General features: G+C 39.3%; 1 protein-coding gene across 1 annotated transcript in view; it reads right to left on the bottom strand.

Moving 5' to 3' along the window:
* The window catches only part of COL9A1 (collagen type IX alpha 1 chain), a 67,265-nt gene extending 64,370 nt beyond the window's left edge, over window positions 1–2,895 (bottom strand). Inside the window, exons 1-4 of the mRNA XM_066994732.1 lie at window positions 2,707–2,895; window positions 2,310–2,383; window positions 820–897; window positions 544–676 (exon numbers count right to left, since the gene is read on the bottom strand). Of these exons, the coding sequence (XP_066850833.1) occupies window positions 544–676; window positions 820–897; window positions 2,310–2,383; window positions 2,707–2,720 (299 nt within the window). The 5' untranslated portion in view covers window positions 2,721–2,895. The remainder of the gene's footprint in view (window positions 1–543; window positions 677–819; window positions 898–2,309; window positions 2,384–2,706) is intronic.
* Between the last annotated feature and the right edge of the window lie 18,855 nt (window positions 2,896–21,750).

The following is a 21,750-nucleotide window of genomic DNA, read 5'->3' as shown; positions in this document are numbered from 1 at the left end:
ATAAATCAGACAGGAACATGCATGTAACAGTTATCCAAAAAGCAAACAAACAAACAAACAAACAACAACAACAAAGTTTCCATTCTTATCTCTGCAGTCTTTACATCATAAGAAAGATCTCTTTGTTTCAATGTTTTGAGAAAACTTTCCTTACTGTCCTCTTGTTGTCCTTGCTTCACCTCCCTACTTTTGGCCTCAGTTCCTAGAGGTGAATATATTTCTTTCAGCAAAACTCCAGGAGCCCTGAGCAATACCATTGTTAGAGGAAAGTGGATGTCCCTGAAATTGCTATTACAGAATCAACCTAGATGTCCCTGAAATTGCTATTACAGAATCAACCTAGTCTGGTAGTTTCAATGAAAAAAAAAAAAAAAATATATATATACACATACATACATATATATGGAAGTTGAACTCATCTTTCCCTTTCCAAAAACTTTGCAAATGAGGTCATCTAGCTGCAGAGAGGATCTATCCCTTAAAAATAAACTTGCGAAATTATTGTGTGTGTATGTTTTAAAGTCAAACAGCAAAGAGCATTACCTGGTTGGGATCCTGAAGTCTACATTGGGCCCCAATTTATAAGCCACTTGTAGAGCAGTGGAACCCACTACTCTCTGGATAATTCCTCGGGAAGCAGCTTTTTCTATTTGGAACTGAGAAATCAGGTCAAAGCCTACAAGAAAAAACATACATGCCCAAAATATAACTTTTATTTTAATTTAATTTCAGCATTGTGCAGTGACAGAGCTGAATATAACCTGAATATTAGAGTTTCTGAGCAACAGCTATTTCCTGAAAAAGTCAGATGATACTTGCCTGGTAAGTCATCTTGGCCAATCCTAATTGTTGGACAGAGATCAGTTCTCCGACTAGCACCCAGGATGGCTGGTAGTCCTGCAGAAAGGGATGGATTAGTTAACCATGTGCCTGCAGAGATCACCTTAAAAATTTAATTGAAGCAATTTAAGAATATTGTGAATTAAATAGAACTATAAATAATAAATGAAAAGTGTACTTGGTGAAGTCAGAGGTCAAAGAAAATAAATATCTGTTTCTAGGGAGCTCCAAATTTCAAATGAATCTTTATTTGATTTTTTAGACCTTTAAATGAGGGAGTTATTATTCTTTTCTAGCAGAGTTACGGCAGAATAATTGTACCAGCATAAGAAGACCTGCAGTGTTAGGAGTTTTAGGTCTGGAACTTTTTTTGGTTTAAGCAAACTTAAAAAAAAAAAAAAAAAAGAAAAGAAAAAGAAAAAGAAAAAAAATGCTGCCTAAATCAATAGTGTTCCTAATCCCAAGGAAACTTAAACAAGCTTTATGCCAACTAAAGAGGCTGTCGAGGCTGTCGAGGGGAGAAATTGTGGGCACTTCTTCCATCCTCTCTGGTATTCCAGGTGTTCCCACCATCCACTGGGCCACGTTTGATCAGAGAAAATGGCCATTCATGAAATACACGTTAGGGGCAAGAAGGATTTACAGACTTTTTTTATTGACCCAAGCAAGAACGTGGAAAACGTTTGTTTGAGGATAGCAAATTTAAAGATCTAATTTTTCTGAATATTATTTGCCAAAAAGCCCTGCAATGAAATGGAGACCCAACTGATTCCCCTAATTTAAGGAAGGAAGAAGGGAAAATAAACATTTATTCAAATAATTTCAGAATTCAGTGCAAGTCCAGTATCAGGTCAGTATGGAAAATGTTAGTAGAGTCTGGATGGGGAAGAATGAAGCATGCAAGTTGGAAGGAGATACATTTCTAACCTACAGAGAGCCTCTTGTGTGCTGCAAGGGCTCAACCATAAATGTGGGTTTCCTTCTGACAACATAGGCTTAAAGGGAACATTCAAGCTGACATGTTACACCTTAGAAATAGCCTCTTTCTATATTATTTGATGAGACTTATGGCTGACATCCAGCCATTTATATTTTATTCCCAGCAAATAAAATGGAACCAGTTTGTTGCCATATATAGCAGACTAATATATCTAACTAGGAGCGCTGAAAGATGGAGAGGGGGGGAGGGGGGGAGTTGTGTCATGTATCTACCACCTATATGCAGATTTTAATCCTTATCTTAAAAATATATCTAATAGTGCACTTAAAATAATACACATAGCTCTCACTTTTTCCCCTCTTTCTCATATGCATACATAGATAAATACATACACACACAGAGAGAGAGTTCTATCTTTCTGTTGTGATGGCTAGCTAGAGAGGATTTTAATTTTGAATAAGCTCAGAATAATTCTTTTGACATTCAAAATTACAGAAAGATGAAAGGCAGATAAAGTCTATCTCCTTACTTGATTGTTGCTGGATGGTAGCTGAGACGAAAGACCCCAGAAAACTACACACGTACAAGAAAGCTGTAATTTTCCTGTAAACAGAAAGCAAACTCTAGTATGAATGTATAGTTTCTGACAGATTCTGCTGTTGACTTTCTCCTCAGTCATGCATATTAAGTGTATAAAACCATGAGGTAAGAATTTACTAACAGACTTGACAAGACAATTTCTTTACACGAGAACTTTTTATCTTTGTCCTTATAATAAAACATGTCTACAAAGGTCTTGCTATTACCATTTCTTTCATATAATGCTGTCGTGAAAACAGACAACAAAGAAGGCAGTTGGCAAAGACAGCTTTAACTGTTCTAATCTCTTATTTACAGATTTCTCTAAATCCCACTTGTTCTCTTACCAGTTGCTTTTCATCTTCACTGCTGGTTTTCTTCACTTCTCTCATGTGAATATTTGGTGTAGATATTCACACTCTCTGGTTCCCTGTCATTAGCCCTGTCAAGGAGAGTGCGAATGGGTGCAGACTGCTCCTTCTGCCCCATGCAGGACCCAGCAGGGAGGGAGGTGCAGCTGCTGGGTCGGTTTTAACCTTGCGAAGGGAAGGAGGTGGGGGCTGGATAGACATGTGTGTCCTGGTGGGGTCTGAGGGCGGATCTCAGGAGCCAGCTGAGTACAAAGATGCCAAGAGAGCAAAGAAAAGGCTGCTGCTTATGCCAGCATCAGGGTAGAGAGATTAAGAAAACGTGAGTTAAGCAATGTCAGTCTCCGAATGGCAGGGTCTGCTGTTCAGCGAGGCAGATGAAAGAATTATATGTACCAAGGGATTTTTGAGAAAACTGGTGGCCCTGACGCGGTGTTAAGGCTAAAAGCTTTCAGAAGAAGAGACCACTCCTATAAAGAAGATAATTTCATCTCTCACTGATTTATTCATCTGATGGTCTTAGGAGAAGCCTAGCTGGAGATGTCCCAGCTGATCCCTCTGAATAAAACCAATTATTTAAAAGGGGTTTTATTGCTTAAACTTGAGCCTTTTTAAGGAATACACACAGGCACTACAAAGTAGACTCCTGTTCTTCACTTGATAAAGCACTTGCTTTCCATAGACAGTACATGTTTGGACACAGAAAGACATTTATTCACATTTGTTCACATGGCTATAGAGAGAGTGAGAGAAACTAAAATCTGTATGCATGAAAAGACCAAAGGTAAGGGGTGAAAAGCCAAGAAGTCCTGATAGTTACTGCAGTCAAAGATGCCCGATCAAACAGATAATCACAGATCTTGGGTGACACCACTTTTTCCCCCATCAGGAGAAAGATAAACACCAGGAGGCTTGTAGTCTGGCATCATGATGGTCAACCTATGACATGTGTACCAGAATTGGCAGATGAAACTCTTGTCAATAAAGAAAATTAAAAATTGGAGAAATAATATTTAGATTTCACAATAAGTTTGCCCAAGTCACCATAAACCTGAGTCACTTATCCACCATGCTAATATTACTGTTGTGGCATGCAGTGATACCTGTAGGATGCAAGAGAAATTTATAAGGAGCAGGAGGGAGTGATGTGGAAGTCCCATGAAGCTTTAAGGAAGGGGAAGGGATGATGTGGCATGGGAAAGAACAAATGAGAGAACTGAGGGCTTATAAGGAGTAACAGATTTTTGAAGGAATGGGATAGTTAGGTGCCAAACCATCTCTCTCATCAAATGGTAGGTTGTGGCAGGCAGTGTGCCTTTGAAACTGGTTAATATTGTCAATTTATTTACAGGAAGAAAAAGCCATCCAAGTGGTTAGATATGGAACCATATCTATACCATCTTTGAATAGATTAGCAAATATTTGGGGCACATGACAGAAAGAAGTCTGACATTGCTTGTGTCTGGGGTTATTCAAACAGACATAATGCCCTCCAAACAGAGGGGGGCTTGTTCAGAGAAATTTGGAAAGCACGTACTTGGTTTCTGAAAAATCTATAATCCATTTGCATTTGCATTTCATTTCAGCGATTCTCAAGGGGTTATTTTGTACCTGTAATATGTCTTCTCCCAATCCAGCATCTTCAAAAGACATACTTACTGAAATAAAATGGTGTAATTAAGGCTTGGAAAACTCATTTGCTATTCTATTTGTGAGCAAAGAGAAAACGCTTTAAAAGATGTTAATAGGCTCTGATTGTCCTGTGTGCATCCTGATGTCTTCCACTTGAAACAAAATTCACAATCTATGATGAACCTTCTGATTAGGTGTTCTACTAATAGTTATCACATTATCTTCAAAGAGCCCGATAAATGTTAACAGACAAACTAGTGGTAGCTGATTTAAAAGCCCCCTCATCTGGTCAATATTATTCCAATTTCATGTGGATGTAAACTGAGGTAGATGGAGAAGGTATCTTGTATACCTTGCTGAGGGTCACAGAGACAGTCCCTTTCCAACTGGCATACACATTCAGAGGATGTGAGTAGTTTGATGTCTCTTTGTCACTTTGTATTTTTCTGTTTTTATGAATTAGGCTAATACAGATTTTACTATTTTTTTCCAGAAAATTTCAGTGCAGTGTAATTGCTGTTTAGCCACTTGCTTGGGAATTCATCACCTAAACACCAACTGCTAAACCGTTGAAAGTAGATTAATTAAACAACATAGAACGTGATTCTCCAAAAATATCTCTGTTGTTTAGCAAAGGTATGGTGACTTTGCTCAAATATCTCCTGAAGACAAGCCATGCAGGAATGTCATCACCTCACTAGCTGTTTAAAAGTGTGCTTACATACCTGACTTCACATCCCCTCCTCATATGTCTGATTCCATATTCCTCTATGTGTAGTTTGCACTGGTGAACATGCATTTGCACAGCTGTCTGGTAAGACTGTGGTCTTGCCAGGGAAATAGCAAATAAATTAGGTGGACCCAGCTTCTCCTGCAGGTATAAAGGCTTGCTCTCTGTGATGAAAAGGGTTCCAGTGAGATGGCTGTAGGTAGACTTTCAAAAGGCGCAATCCAACACAAACCACAGAAACCAACATTTGGCTCAGGAGGAGCTGTTAAATGTGGCAGAGAAGAAGGTCCCTCAGTTCAGGCTCAGGCTGAGTGCAATTTGGGATGGCTAAGTTAAGCCATCTCCTGACATTTCATTGTTTGACTAGTCTCGAAGAAGCTCAGTGTCACTGGCTTGTACTTTCAAGCAGGAATTTTAGGAGAGACTAGGCAAGTTTGTTCTTCTTCTGAAAAGTATTTGAGGTATACATGCAGATATTGATGGCTCACGAACAAGCTTTGGGAACCAGAGGAACCAAAGTTCAATCTGCTTTGCTAAAGCCCAAGTGAGTGGTCTCACAAGAGGGCAATGGTTGCTGGCCTCAGTCTTGCCCCTGCTCCTCCAGGCACAGCTGGAGGAGAGAAGGGCAGTGGAGAAGACTTGAGGGAGGCTGCTTTTTATTTATCTTGTGTTCTCTGAAATGCTACATCCGCATCACATGGTACTTCTCTTTTAAATTGTGCCTTCATTCTTCCCATTTAACTTCAGCTTCTTAAGGCCACATTCACCATTCAGTTCACAATAACAAAAATCTATTTTTCACATTTCATCTTTCTTTATTCTTACTTATAGGACAATGACCACTGCTGCCTGTTCTCTTGGTATTTTAACAGACTCTGGTATAAGCACATGACATTCATTGAACTTGTGTGACTTTTTTTGGCTCTGATAGTTCGAGATTAACTGCACGTCGCTATGACTGATAGTGTTTCTGAAAGATCTGCTCTTTATTAATCACTCTAAGAGTTAAGACAACTTAGACCTGTGACCGATCTCATTGACATCAGGGGCAAAACTTGCACTGACTTAAGCGCCTTTTAATTAAACCAACAACAAATAATTAAACCAACATCCAAAAGTCTAGGGTAATTGAATTGACAGCAAAACTATAATCCTTGCCAGGTTCCAACACATCACTGGAATTCAGCATATAATTTATTACCCAATAAATCCTTACCTTCATCATAAAAATGTACTTTTCTGTCCAAAATTTTATGAATTTTGGCATGGGAAGAAAAACAGCTTTTCTTTCCAAGCTGTCAGATTTCATTTTTCTTAAAGACCAAACAGCTTCTTTCTAGGAGAGGTCACTTAGAGAAACCTGGAAGTACATGGGGCCAGAATCATCTCAGCACAATCATCTTCTAGCTTAACCTCACTGCGCTGCCATTGAAGCCACTTTGTGAACGTTCAGGCTTTCCCAGTGCATTCTCCAAAATTCAGCTGATCCCTGTGGGATGTTCATGGAAATGGTGTAACAGAGATGGCACAAACAGAAATGGTATGTACATCAGGACAGACAAACTTCCTTCAGAGCTTCATGTCCCTTTGCCATAACAATTCTTTCTATGGATGAGACTTACTGTTCCCACACCTTGGAATGAAAGTCTACATTGTGGCATCTTTCCTATTTTCATTTCTTTCTAGGTCAAAAGATTTGTGCTTTGTCTCCAGGGGTGCCAGACAGACATTATCCCCTAATGTTTCAGTCAGTAATTCCAATTATCTTAAATATAGGAGAATTTATTTTCTAGAGGAATTGCAGAGAAAATCAAAAGTGAAGTTAAGCAGACTTCAAGCAGAAATATGCTAATATTGCAATAAAAACAGCTTTATTTCAGCAGAAATTAGAATTCTGATCCCACTCAAGTTACGGCTTTGTTGGTCTACAGATCACACTGATTTTACTGATTTGATTCTCAACAAGAGAAATAGGATCAGAAATAGAATTTGTATGATTGTATTAGTTAGTTTAGTATAAAATGTAGTGAAGCATTTCTAATTTGTAATAGCAAATAATACTCCTAAGACCCGGGGTCTGAATCACACAATTGCACTTAACTAGACCTGTATATACGTATATACATGCACATATATGCATGTGTGTTGGAAGCATCTTCAGTCATATTTAATATATCTCAGTGATATTGTTTTATATTGTTATCTCTTCCTATTACTGCAAATTACCTAAATATTATCCCAACACCATCACACCATTTTAGAGGATGAAAAACATGTTCTTTCACGTTTCTACAGAGCTGGGAAATTCTAAGATTATAACTCAGATTCTTTTCCAGCCAAGTTTATGTTATCTGATCACAAATTCCAGTCCTTAAAAACAGGACTTTTTGTAATTGTTGACATGATGGAACTTAGTCCCACTGATATTTATCTCAAAATGCTGCAGCAAGAATTATTTTACTGTCATGAAATACTCTTTGAGAGAAATCATGCCCTTGCTAACACCACTAACAAAATTTCCATTGATTTAATCAGGATCAAGATTTCCTTCTCTTACACAAGCATACGTGCACCACAACGATTCATAGGTGAAAATACTCATTAAATTAAAATTAACAAACAGCTATTTCACTCAGTGACAATTTTAAAGGCTAACAGCACTCCCTGCCCTGCTGCTTGTCTCCCCAGCTGGGCTCAGCACCCTTCACCCCCATCCACAGCCCAGCCTGCCTCCGGCTGCCTGGCCCCAAGGGCAGGGAAGGTTTTCCTTAGCCCAGGTCAATGCCCCTTGTGAAAAAATGGGGCATTGCAGACGTTGAGAGGTCTTGACATGACAGGGAAGGAGAGAAATATTCATTTCCTCTTACACATTTCTACAAAAGAGCAAATTCTATGACATAAATTTTGATTTTTGTGGCAGATGCAAAAAAAAAAAAAAAAAGGCCAGATTTCACAGTATTGAAGACCATGAGGTTTCTGTAGCAACTTTTTGTCTGAATGGTGATCCCCAAAGTCCTCAGCTCTTCCCAAAGTCATTTCAGACTTTTTGCAGACTTAGGACATCATTGCATAGGTTCGTGCTTATTCAAGTGCTGTTTGAACAGCTCTGGGATGGGGAGACAGTTTGTTTCATAATGAAAGCTAGGTTTCAGTGACTTATGACATTAGGGTGGATTCTAGGACCAGAGAAAGCTGGCACATATTGACCTCTATACAGAGTTTGACATGTGGAATATACATTTTAATTTGCAAGATATGTTCTGTATCAAAAAAAAAAAAAAAGTGCCAAAATTTAACAGTTGCTATTTTCTCTCTTGTGAGAAACATAAAGTACATAAATATGGCAGGATAACACAAAAATAAAACATTGGGAAGTATAATTCTACATGTTTGCAAAGATTTAATTATTTATAACAATGTCCACGTTACCATTGCACTGACTTTTCACTTCTACTTACCCCTGTTTATTGATCTCAATATAGCTACTGGATTGCAAAAATTGTTCTGGTCAGAAGTTGATTCAGATGAAACTAACACAGCAAAAAAAAATTGTCAAAATTATTCCTTCTGTTTTCTCTCAGTGAGTCTACCTTTATGTCATGACTGGCAGTGCTCTTCTGAAAAATGTGTTGACAAAATGACGGCTACAGAGTAAAAAACATGGCGTAGAATTAATGATAACTTTCAAAGCAGAGAGAGGTTTAATAGCCAAGTCCCACAGAGATTTGTACAAAGGCCTGCACTGTTCAACATATCCATGGAAGATTGTGAATAATGATGTGGTAACACCTGCAGATATGAGGAAGTTACCCAAGCAATAAAAATGAACGTTGAGGGTGTAAAGTTGTGGGAAAGTCCCAAAATACCTAGTAAGCATTTGATAAAATAGCAGATGAAATTCCCTTTAAATAAGCAGGGAAAATTGTTAATGAAAAAAAAAAAAAAGTCTTAAATTCATGGTATCTTCTACCATTCTAGAAAGATATGTCAGGTATACTATGAAGAGTTATGAAAACATATGTCAGTGCTTAGTAGTGGGCAAAAAATGAAAACTGCATGTTGAGAGAAATTAGGAAAATCATAGTGAACAAAGCAGAAAATTTCAAATTGCTACTGCCTAAACCATGGTCAGCAGGGTTTGGAATGATTTCAATACAAATAAGAATTTCAGCACGGAGAAGAGGAGGCTCAGGGGGGATCTCATCAATGTACACAAATACCTGAAGGGAGGGCATAATAAAGATAGAGCCAGGGTCTTTTCAGTGGTGCCCATGCCAGGACAAGCAGAGGAGGTTTCCTCTGAACAACAGGCAGCACTTCTGTACTCTGCAGGAGGTGGAGCACTGGTACAAGTTGCCCAGGGAAGTTGTGGAGAGGTCTCCCTGCTTGGAGACCTTCAAAGCCACCTGGACATGGTCCTGGGCACCTATAGGTGTCCCTGCTTGAGCAGGGGGTTGGACTGCAGAGGGCCCTGCCAACCTCAACCGATCTGTGATTCTGTGAATCCTGCCTCTCTCCCATTCTGCGACTCTGTAAACAGATGAGGGTTCTTCAACCTTGAAATAAACGAGATGTAATAAATTATGAGCATCATGGAAAAAGCAAATAGAGAACAGGTGTTGCTCTCTTCCAGAACAAGGACTGAGGTTATCAACTGAAGGTGGAAGCCAGAAGATTCAAAACAAGTAACAGATTAAATTTCTCCATATAGCATGTAGGTGAGCAGTGAAATTCTTTTCCACATGACATTGTGAGTGCTAAAAGGTTGTAAGGGATCAAAAAGAGACATGTCAGATTAATGGAGGAAAAATCCACCAGGGACCACTTCCAGCTCACAAAGGCACTGGACCACAAATCACTAAAGGCTGGGAAAATACATTGGAGAAAAGTTGCAATGTACTCATTCTACCCGATGTGCTTCTCTAGGCATCCGCTATTAATATCTATACCAAATAAAGTATGCTGTGTCAGATGTTCTTTCGGTCTGACCTGATACAGATGTTCTTAATACTTAAAATACTCTGTAATATTGAAAATTCATAAAGGAAAATCTCTCCTTGTTATATCAGAACACATTTCAGGAGACTCAGACCTAGCAGCAGACCTAAAAAACAAAAACAGCCATAGTTTAAGAAGGAAGGGATTTTCCTTCTGCTGTTTCTAATTTTCTCCAAAATGCAAGATACTGGGATGGAAGCTTTATTCTTGTAAATGGAGAGGAATCTCAAGGGACACATCACAGACTGGGCAGTATCCGAACAGCATAGGATGCATAGAAAAAATTAAGACTGGGGGGACCTGTGAAGGTCATCTGGTCCAACCTCCTCTCAAAGTGAAATCTATTTCAGAGTCAGAGCAGGTCAGTCAGGGCCCTGCCATCTGGATCTGCGTATCTCCAAGGTCAGAGACTCCTGCACCACTCACAGCAACTACACCAGGGGTTAGACACTATCATGGTGGCAATTTTTTCTGTTCATTCAAACAGAATTTGTACTGCTGCAACTTACGAACATCTCAGTACCTGTACTCAGTTTCTGGACGTTGTTCTCCATTGTCTTGCCCTTGAGGAGTGTGAGAAAGACTTTCACTACGAGAAATATGTGAGTTGGTAGTTCCTTTCTATTCAGTTTCTATAGCTGTAAGTAGCTATTCGTGCTGCAAGAATCAAGTGCTCAGATAGTTTAAGAGGAGTGTATGGCAAGACTGAACTCAGAAAATAAAAAATATTTTCCAGTGGTATCTGGGTGATATCTGCAATATTTCTTCTGGAAAACTACGTGAACTTTTCTTAAGAAACAAAACCGCAAAAATAGAGGGTGAGCAGCAGACTGTTTATCATCTTGATTTTTTTTAAATAGTAGGCTTTAGAAAAGATTGGTAAATGTTTTACTGCAACTCACTTAAGAAGGAATGTAACGTGCCTATAAATAAATTCATGCTGATTATCTAGAGGCATAAGCTTCTCTGTCTCTCATGTTTCTGATGCAATGCTCTGAAGTATATCTCATCAGATATGATTAGATATTTCCTGTTGTCATTTGCAAATTAGTCACTCCTGCAAATGTCACAGAACTTGTTTGCTGCTTTCTCATTTATTTTTAGAAGTCCTATAGTTGGATTGACCCAAACCCATTGTAATTATCATTTTTTTTATTCCTTTTTTATTTTTTTCCACCAGTGGGCTTCCCGTACAATGGACCTGAGAAGTCTTACTATCAACTTTTTTGGATCTCTTTTCATTAAACTTTTGTATGCAAGAGACTTTTTTTGTATGCAAAAAAAATATTTATATATATACTTATATACATATATATAAGAATGTATTTTTAATAGAACTTATTGTAATATATCTCAAGATTTCTTTCCCTTTTCTTACCGCTGAAATGATACCTTTGCTTATTTCCTAAAACTTAGAACTTTCCCAGAATTTATGTCCTTATAAATTATGGATTGAGAAATCCATAACATTTATAACTTGCGGGCAACTATATGTTTTTTTTTTTTGACAGAAGATTTTTTTGTAAAGCCAAAATCAATTTAAGAAAATATTCTCCCCCAAAAGATTTAGGAAGGTGATAACGGAAATTTGGCTCATATAGAGGGCTGACAAATCAAGAGCCAAGTGACTCACAATGAAATCCAAGTAGGAATGCCTCCTATATTCAGACTTCTCATCTCCATCAGTGGGAGCTATGCACAAAAATTGGAAACAAAAATAACCTAACTACAATGTTCTGAATGTCACATTTCCTCACAATGTTTGTAATCTCACCCGAATTATGCCGACTGCATTGTGTACTGCAGCCACTCTGGTAGCCAGCCAGCTTCTGCAAACATTTACAGCATACTTTAAATAGTTCCGAGTGATAGACACGTGTTCAAGGGCAAGGCAGCAGCATGGAGGATTAACAGTGGGAGAGGACTTCTGCCACTTCTAGGTCAGTGCTCTGAGTCAAGTCTTGCACAGAGCTGAGCAGACGTTGTTACTATCCAATGTCTGCTAGGTCGTGTGAAATGAGTTAATGATCACAGGCCAGCCCTTGGCAGGCAAACATCCCACCACAAAATCACTCTCCCTTTTGGAAGCCTTGTAGGAAAACCAAAGACTAACTGAGTATGAAGAGCAAAGTACCATGTCTCTTCTAGCAAAGGTCTTCCCAGGCTAAGGACAAAACCAGGTGGTGGGGAAGGCTGAGCAAGCAGCTGCTTCCCTGGCACTGGCAATTTTGAGGATAGTCAGAGAACTTCACAGGAGTGCTAAGACCCTATCTTTTAGGCCCATATCAAGCTGTCTGAAAAGCCTAGGTATACATCAACAGCACTCTGTTCAGTACTGTATTTGAGACAGATAGTTATGTTTGAATGCTACTCTTAAGAATATTTAGATTTAGGAATTCAAAGGACCATTCTAAGCATGAGTTCTCTTGAGTCAAATCTTCTAAAACTCATGTACTTGACTGAAGAACACAAACATCCTGTTTGTGTTGGTGTGTAATGAGTTTATCAGAAGAGTAGCAGAGGTTCATACAACAATTCTGGGTTGCAGGGATTTCTGTAAGCCATCTGGTCCAACCCCTACTCAGAGCAGGAGTACCCTGCAAATTAGAACAGGTTGCTCAAGACCTGTCAAGGTATGATTATCTCCAAGGATGGAGATCCCTCAGCCTCTCTGGACAACAAATTCCGCTGTTTGATTACTCTCTTACACAGATACTTCTTAAAAAAAGCTTATCTACAGCATTCGTGCTGAACTAGATAGCAGCCCCAGAGCAAATGACTGCCAGTGTAATTGCTTGCCACAATCAGCATATGAATGCAAGTGATAACCTTTTCTAAATGTGTTGTCACGCAGGCTCCTATACCTCTAGGTCATTTCTCAGTGTATTTAAGATCCTTTGATGTAATTGAGAAGAATACTCCAGGGCACTGAACATAATTTCCAAGGTAATGCAGCACAAATTTGACACACAGTGTTCTCCAGTTCTGTGAAATGTCTAAAACTTCAGAAACTTCCCTATTTCAGGCTGTCTTTAAAGCCTCTTCAGTAATCCTGTTTAATGCCACCTATAGGAAACTTTTTTTTAGGATGAGTTCAAGTCTACGTTGCAGAACTGTTTCTTGGCATAATAATGACGGAGTGTGGGATTTCTTGTGACATTTTATACTAGAAAAGTCCTCATATATATACAGTTACGCCAGATAAATGGGCTTCATCTGCATAGTGTATTTCACTTGCTGAGCTGGCATAAGCCGCTCCAGGAAAAGCAGAGCTTCATTTGATGAAAACAATCTAAACTGGGAAAACGTTTTCCGGTGTTAACTGGGCACACATAAACTATCTGTGGCAACATGATGCATGAACTAACTTTTCTGCCCGATAGGTGGAGTTTTATAATCACCAATGCTCAGATTCTCATGCTATACTGTTCATTCATTACAAACTAAATTAGACCTAACAAGGTATTGTTACTGTTTAATATTGATAATGCAAGATGTATGTATGCATAGATGAATGAATTATTGGACCTTTCCATCTTTTGGTAGCATGCAGGTTGCGTGACACTCAATGTCAGCAGTGCTATTTCTATCTTCAGTTATATTGGTGAGCTATTCAAGAACTAGGGTTTTTAAAATTTTTGCTTTCAAGCACTCTAGCACTATCAGCAAGGCGGACACCTTGTTTAAAATGAGCTTTACTGCAAAAATAGCAGACCACCTTGTTCTATCAAATACTAACTAGTTTACTTTCTTGAGTTATATTGACTGTTATTCAACTAATGTAAATGACCTCTCAGTCTTTCCTGCAGTCTGCCTCTTTGACTGGGAGAATTAGTGATACAGACGGCAATGCCTGTACACCTTCTAGTTACATAAAGACATTTTAGTAACTTCCACTTTGTGATCCCATATTTTTGATAAGCTGACATCTTATTTGTGTATTTGCTTTACACCCCGCATTTTTTTTACACTTTGCACTCCACAGAGTTTTCATTCACTTTGCCAAACAATATTCATCTTCCTGTAACTGCAAAACTGCAACTGCAATAATCAAGAGAATGATCATGGACTGAACCAGGACGGATGGAAGAGCTGTGGACTGGTTACTGTTCCCCAGCCTATTCAGAAATTAGATCCATTCCTTTGGGGTTTAGTTCCAATTCTCATGTTTAAGCTTTTTTGTATGTTCTCCTTCCGACCTGATGAATCTTGCATCATTCTTCATGCAGTGTAGCCAGGAGTGCACCTGGAACAACAGCCGTGTCAGTCAGTCCCAGCAGAAGAAGAAATGGAAACTTGATTGCACATACTCTAAACACGTGTGCAACGTGTTTTGTTATTACACACAGAAAAGGTGTGGCAGTACCATTATCAGTAACCATCCTGATTGTTGATTTGAACAGGCTGTGATCTGATTGTTCTTTCAAAGATTAGGTATAAATGCCTAATATCGGGGTGGACTCCATGTTCTGGATCCCAGAAGCAGGGAGGAACCTTCCTGAAGCATTGAGTCAGGTACTTTGGCTCTAGGTGAGGATTTTAAACATGTTCCTGTACTTAGCATTTCCTGTTGATTCCCCATGCTGCACGTGATATATTGGGGTGTGGGCCTTAAGGTATGCCATCCTCTCCTGCTGCCCTGAATAGGAAGTGTAGGTGACTAATGCTAAGGCCTGGATTCTATTCTAGGAAGAGAGCCCTAAAATTGAAATGTTGAGTATGCATGCGTTTAAATGTTTTGCTTAGTTTAGTACATATTACTTTTTAAAACCTTTCTGGACATTTCAGCCATTATATAATTTTGGCATGTACTCTGGAAATTGCCTGAGATAGTTATCTCCTCCTACATTTTGTACAAATATATTAAAGTAGTATGGAAAGAAGAAAATGTAATAAGGTGGGCTTAATGGAACATATCGGTTAGGTGAGGTACAGTGTCTAGAGACTCTCTATGCTGTTTGTTGAAGTAATCCTAAAAAATTATTCAATCAGCTATTTAAAAAAATAAATAAATAAAAAATCTGGGAAAAAAAAAAAAAAGATAAAGGAAAGAATGAATTTACTGGTGTTGTCAGTTACTAGCCATGTCTTTCCCTTTTGCAGCCAAGGTTAAGAAATTGCAGCTTTAGCAGGTTTTCTTCCTTCTGGGTGTTCTCTTAAACCAGGTATATTGAACTGGATAGAAGCCAAATGTAGACGTGTCTGTAAATTATCACATGTTCCAGAGGAATGATAATTTAGGAATCTCATATTCAGAATAAGAAAATATTACTTGGCTAGAAATTTATGTCTCATACCAAAAACACACAGAAAATACTGTAAATGCTGCAGGCAAGAAAACTAATAAGAACGTATGCATGCAGATTCAAATGCTATAGTCTGGAATGTGGTTGCAAGCAGTAAAAAGGAGTTAGAGTTAGATTTTCTTCATATAACATATTACTTCAGTATAACTGTATTTATCATTGTTTATGTACTCTATCAACATTAACTGTCAGGGTTATTTGGATACTGGGTTCATCATAACTCATTCAGTGGAATAATATGTTGATAATTGAAGAATGTCCGGCATTCTGCAATGGTGATCCATAGCATCTTTCTTACTGGTAAATATGGATTTAGCTGAACTGGTGGAATTAAATCTTAGGGCAGCAGCTGTTAGAACTAGGGCTGGCTGTAGAACAAAAATTCCCTTCAAATGTACTGCAGGATTGTAATATTTTTATGTTGGATCTCAGGAGGGATTCAACAGAGGAAGCATACTTCCTACAATAGTCTAAAGACTATTGTAGACGATTGATCAGCCCTTTTCTTGCCCTGGGCTTGCTTAGCAGGACTGGGGATTGCTGTCTGTCCCTTTCAGGCTTCATGGTACTTAAACAACCTGTGACAGCCTTGTGCTCAGTCTGACCACAAAGCCCACTTGGTATTCTACAGATGATGCCACAGGCTCGTGTATGAAAGACCTAGGCTCCTTCCAGCCCCATAGCAGGTGTCACAAGGGCAGGCAGGATACATGGGGTGACCTAGCAAAGCAGAGGAGTGGCACATCTACATTGCAGGCAAAGATGTGCTCAGGACTATCATGGCGTGAGTTTTCTTTAGCGTTTCCTGAATGTCACTTTTCTACTATTGAGAAAGGTGATGGCCATCCAGACAAACTGGACAGACAGGACTTAGCACAGGACATGAGTTTGTGTCCACACTGTGTAGTGTAGTTATATCACATGAATCCCATGAGCAATGGGAAACCTCTTTCTTTCACCCCGAAGCCATACAGAAACCTTCTACATATTCTGTACAAATTCAGTCAAGATTCTTCCTTACAACATTATCAGCCACCTTACAGGTCTTAAAGGATGTTCCAAAGAATAATCAACATTACACGATTCAGCTGAGATTTCTATTTCTCTGGACATAGTCCTGGCAGTGAAGTGGCATTAATTATGTATTGGATACCAGATCATGGCCTTGGGTTGCAGTACTCAGCAGGGAGCGTGGAGGGCCAGGCGCAGACAGAGGGACTATGGTCTCCAGAGAGAGGAGCACCCATTCATTAGGGAATCTGCCCATCTCCATACCAGTAGGAATGAGGAACGTATTATTCTTTAAACATTCAATGTTAGCATCAATTTTATACTTGTCATATAAGATAAGTGAAATGAAAAAGGAGTCTCTCTGCAGCAACAAGGGCTGGCGGCTCCCTGGGGCCGGGGCTGGGAGCTGTGGGGCTCCCTGGGGCTGTGGGGTAGGGCCTGGCATCCGCTGTGGGGTAGGGCAGAGCATGATGGGGGCACTGGGGCAGCATACTGGGCACTTCCCTGGGGATGGGGACAAGGACAGGCTGAGGCCAGGCCGGGCCGAGGGCCCATGAGTGGGCCCAGCTCAGTGGGGCCCATGGCCAGGCAGGGCTGGGCTGTGGGGAGATGGAGCCCGGCCCTGCTGCAGCCTTGCTGGGGCAGGGGCTGGCAGCCCTGGGGCTGATGTGGGACTCTGGGCCAGGGGTAGGGTGGGGGGGTGGCAGGGCAGGGACACTGTGGCCCTGTTAGAGCCCTCAGGGCCCTGGTTGTGACGTATGACAGAAGCTGCTCTACACGCAAGGAATGGCTTGACTAGGAGGGACTTCAGCTGCAGTTATACTGCCTCATTTCAGAAAGCGATATACATCAAGAGAGCTTGCATGTTTTTGTTGTTGAAAGCTTGGAGAACAAGGAGAAAACTGAACTTAAGATGCAGTTCAATAAGCAGCTGTAGGACATGACTCAGAAGGGATTTTGTGTTCTTGAAGCAAAACATGCAGCTTCAGCATGTAGGGCAGACTATGAGGAGGCATACATTTTAGTATCAAAAAGATTAGGAGATTCAAACAGCAGAACCACAAGGATGATGAGATCAAGAGATGGTAGACTTCAAAGAAACATTGTAGAGGGGAAAAAAAAAAAAAGGGGGCGGAGGGGAAACACCAGATTTTTGTAAGAGCAAAAATACGAGAGACATGAGAGAAAGCAAAATGAAGATGATTCCTATGAAGTGATTCATACTAGGGAATGGAGCTCTGGAAAAAGAAAGAGTATTTACTCTGTGAGGGCCACCTTGACTTCAGGATGCTTGTGTGCTACCCAGATTGTAATGGAGACTTCTCCTCATTGGAAAGTAGAAGTATATTTTAGGGCCACTATCTTAGAAGAGCGTGTTGGGCGGTACATAAATGTCCATGAATTCACTAAAAACATTGGGGACAAAAATGAAGGTCTCAGGGATGCTGAGAAATATTGAAAGAATAGCTAGGGGATAAAAGGAGACTAAAGGGAACAACCCATAAAACGTGAAGATTGAACATCAGGGAGAAGAAAGCTGTCCAGAGTTATAAAAGTCAACGAGACAGAATAAAACACTTGAAACCCAGCCAGGAAGATACGTATTAGAGCTGTTTGCACTGTTTCTGCTGCAGTTGCTCAGTGAACAAATACGAATTTCTGGCGAGAATGATGCAGTTTACAACAGTTTTATACACTTCAAAGAATACATCTAGACATTTCACTGCTGATCTTTTTTATTCTGTTCCTGAGTTAGTCCCCACTATGTCCACAGAAATCAATGGAAGCATTCCTCATTTTCAAAGCTGTAGACAAAGCCAGAATCTAGCCTAGGAATATATACTTCAAAATAGCTCATTGACATTGTATATGAAAGCCCCCTAAATGAGTAAGGAACTCTTTGAATGTGTCTGCTTTGTGTGCATCTGGTCTTCTGCTTGCACAGCAGACACCAAAAGAGCTGCTAGAGGAAAGACAAAGGCAGTAGGCAACTGAGTTTATCACAAGCAGTGATGCTAACAGGGCTTGGGCAGCACCTATTCAGCGAGCCTGTTAACTGCCAAAAGCACTCCACTGTGACAGAAGCTGATGTCCACCCAAATTTTTCTCATTGAAGACAGATATTTTAGAATTCATGATGGTGTTCCCATGGAAACTTTACTACGTCACGCACATTTTCTTTACTACAGGTCACATCCTACTTAATCTTTAGTCATTTTTATTATTAAGGTAGACGATAGTTGTTCTATGACTGCCTTGCAACTGTATAGCTTGCATGCTCCTAAGACCACCCTTTAAGATAACTGGCCTAATTGTTAGGATTTTATCTGTCATTTTCTTCCTGTACAGAATATAACAAGGAAAAGACCCTCATGAGCTTTTCTTGCTGATGCCTACAGACTGTTTTAAGTAAAATGCTCCAAAATATCATCTGATCTGGCTTGCATAGGATACTTATTCATATATTTATAATATTCGTAAGTCCTAATAGAACTAGTGAAGGGTTGTTAACTGTGGTTTTGATAGTTGGACTTACTACAGAGCAGTACACGCATGACAATTTGAGATTTAACAAAATTGTATTTAGAGAAAAACAGCCATTTGTGCTTGTCTTTGTTTTGACTAGTAAAATTTTAGGTGTAAACATTTCTGGACAGATGGTGTAGCACTCCCCACTATGATCTTCATTCTTCCAGATATCCGTTCCAGAAATTTTTACCTGTTGGACCCAGGTTACTTTAGCCCAAGACAAAGCAATTCTGCATCTTGACTGAGTAACAAAACATATATATATGTATATATGTGTGTGTATAAAGACATTTTTCTTCTTTTAAGTAGCTGCAGTTCCAAAAGTGCTTCAGTAGAAAATTGATTTTTAACAAAATAGCCCTCACACCAGAGAAGTATATGAATGTGCTGATGAAAATCGGTTTAGATCTGGCCAAGTTACAGCTTGCTGAAAATAATACTTGGTGCAAAAGCAATCTTTTTTTTAGAATGATCACTTAAAATTGAAAAAATACTGTACCTGAGTGCACAGCTAGTATTATCATGTAATTTCCTCCAACTACTGTTTCTCAAACAACTTTCTGTAACATGCAGCTTTTTGCTGCGCCATTTCACAGTTCTTTTCAACAAACTGGATTCTTTGTTTCTGGATGCCATATGCACAATATGATGTAAAACTGAAGAAAATGCTATACATTTATGTTTAAGGTGTAGAAACCACATGACAGCTGGCAGCTGAGATGTCCTAAAGAGTGATTGGAGCAGACAGAGATTTGGTCAGGACTGACGTCCCAGTTTCCTCCTGTTTTTGCAGAGGGATTTATCCTGGCTCTTTATAGCTTTAAGACGATGGAAAACTATACCTACCCTTACTGGCAGTGCCCTATTGTCAAGTGTCTGCCTAGTTACAATTTCTTACCACCCACAACGGAGTGTGAGAACATGTACAGAGAAGGAGTAAGAAGTAGGGCACTGACTCCATTGATGCTGCTTTCCCTTCAGTGGGCTGGAAAGGGGGAAATTAAACAGTGAATTGTTTTCTTGTTCTTTCACTATATTGCAGCAAGAGCAGAAGTCCTAGCATACTTCCCTTTTACGTGGGCTTTTACAATATTTTTTACCATGTACCCTTGTCTTTGTCCTAAAATAAGTGGTGCCAGTATTTCCAGTCTCCTTTCTCTGGAGAGAGACCTTGCTGCACCTTTATCATTTTTCTCATCCTTTTTTGAGCATAAGGTACAGTATCTCTGAAGTAAATCTGCATAGTACTGTGTATACAGATGAAGCTGCACCAGTGATTTGGCCCGTGGCAGGTTTCTGCTCTTATTTACATCTCTTTCCTTGTGCATCTTAACATGTTTTTGTTTTTGAGTACCTAGTAGCTCATGAGCATGATAGATGATACATGTTCTTTTCACAGTGAGATGTTGGTCTCTTGTTGGATTGATAGAAAACAGTAGGCAAGCCTGTGATTGCAGGCAACTTTTTAATATTCAGTCACAGAAGAGGGCATCCATATCGACAATGCCCCCTGAATTCTAGGTGGTTTTACTGTGATGGAGTCAGTTGTATTACTTTAGTGTTCCCTGAACATATTTTTGAAGAAATGTAGAAATCACCACAGTGAAGAAAAAAACACTTGAGTGAACTCTACTTTGTTGGAATTCATGTGTTATCAAAATTATCAGAATAATAAGATCAGGATGACAAACATCTCTGCTCACAGTATTTCATATATCTCCTCCTCTGCAGTGTCAGTATCTTCAATCAACTAGCTGATTTCTTGAGAGTTTTCATTAGCAGAAAGGAAGGATGACATATCCCTTCTTTTAAAAACGGTAATAAAATTATTTAAAATATATACAAAAATATGTAGTTCAGATTGAAAGCAGGTGATTACATGTAACTGATTCTGTAGGTTTTAATCTCTTAAAGCAGTGACTGGACAGAACACAACACCTTTTCTTACATCTAGGTCTCTTTCTGACTGCAATAGAAGTAAGATTATGCCTTTTAAATCATTTTATATCTACTGAAATGTTTCAGAGAAACACCCAAACAGGCTATCTCTATTTCCTCAGGATATAATGCCTACAGAACATGAGACTGTCCTTCGTTAGGAGGCACAAACAACCATGGAAGATAAGACAAAGGCATTTAATGACAAATGAATCTATGGCATAAATATAACTTCATAGTTGCTCTACCTTTAAATATGCAGCTATATTGGGAAACAAGACAAGCTCAGAGGCAGATTGAACAACTTAGCTATAGCATTACTCCAATTTCTATGGATCCCACAGTATTATAAGAAAGATTCGTTAAAACAGAAAAGTTATCAGAAGCGTCCTGGTTTAGTGCTGTGATTGTACTCTAAATGGAGACCCAGGGGACACAAGCCAATGTCTTGTTTGAGCTCTCTTCTAAATTTATAGTTTTTTAGCTATGCAGTGAGTAAGTCTGCAACAGACCCTGGCTGCGAATGGTGTCCAGGCAAGGGAAAAATATTCAGGAATAAACTGGAATAATGGTAAGAACAAATGAACTTAATGACAGCAAGAAGGCTCCTGAGTCATTCAACTTCCATTAACTCTAATTAATCAGAACAAATTTTTCTCCATTCTCCAGTGTGTTTAGAACTTGGGTTGTCTTTTAAAATATCTTTTAAAAGCCAATCCATTTATCTTACATCCCCATAGTCAGCCAGCTTTCGCTCCAGATCCACTGTTGCCTTAAACCATCGATACCATACATCGGTTTTGGATTGCAACATCCTCCACTAAATTTCACAAAAATAGTTTGCACAGCCCCAGGCCCTTATCATCTATGCATGACCAT

Source organism: Anser cygnoides, chromosome 3 (assembly GCF_040182565.1).
Source record: "Anser cygnoides isolate HZ-2024a breed goose chromosome 3, Taihu_goose_T2T_genome, whole genome shotgun sequence".
Taxonomy (NCBI): Eukaryota; Metazoa; Chordata; class Aves; order Anseriformes; family Anatidae; genus Anser; species Anser cygnoides.
Note: the sequence above shows the minus strand (reverse complement) of the source record. Positions and strands in the feature narration are given on the sequence as shown.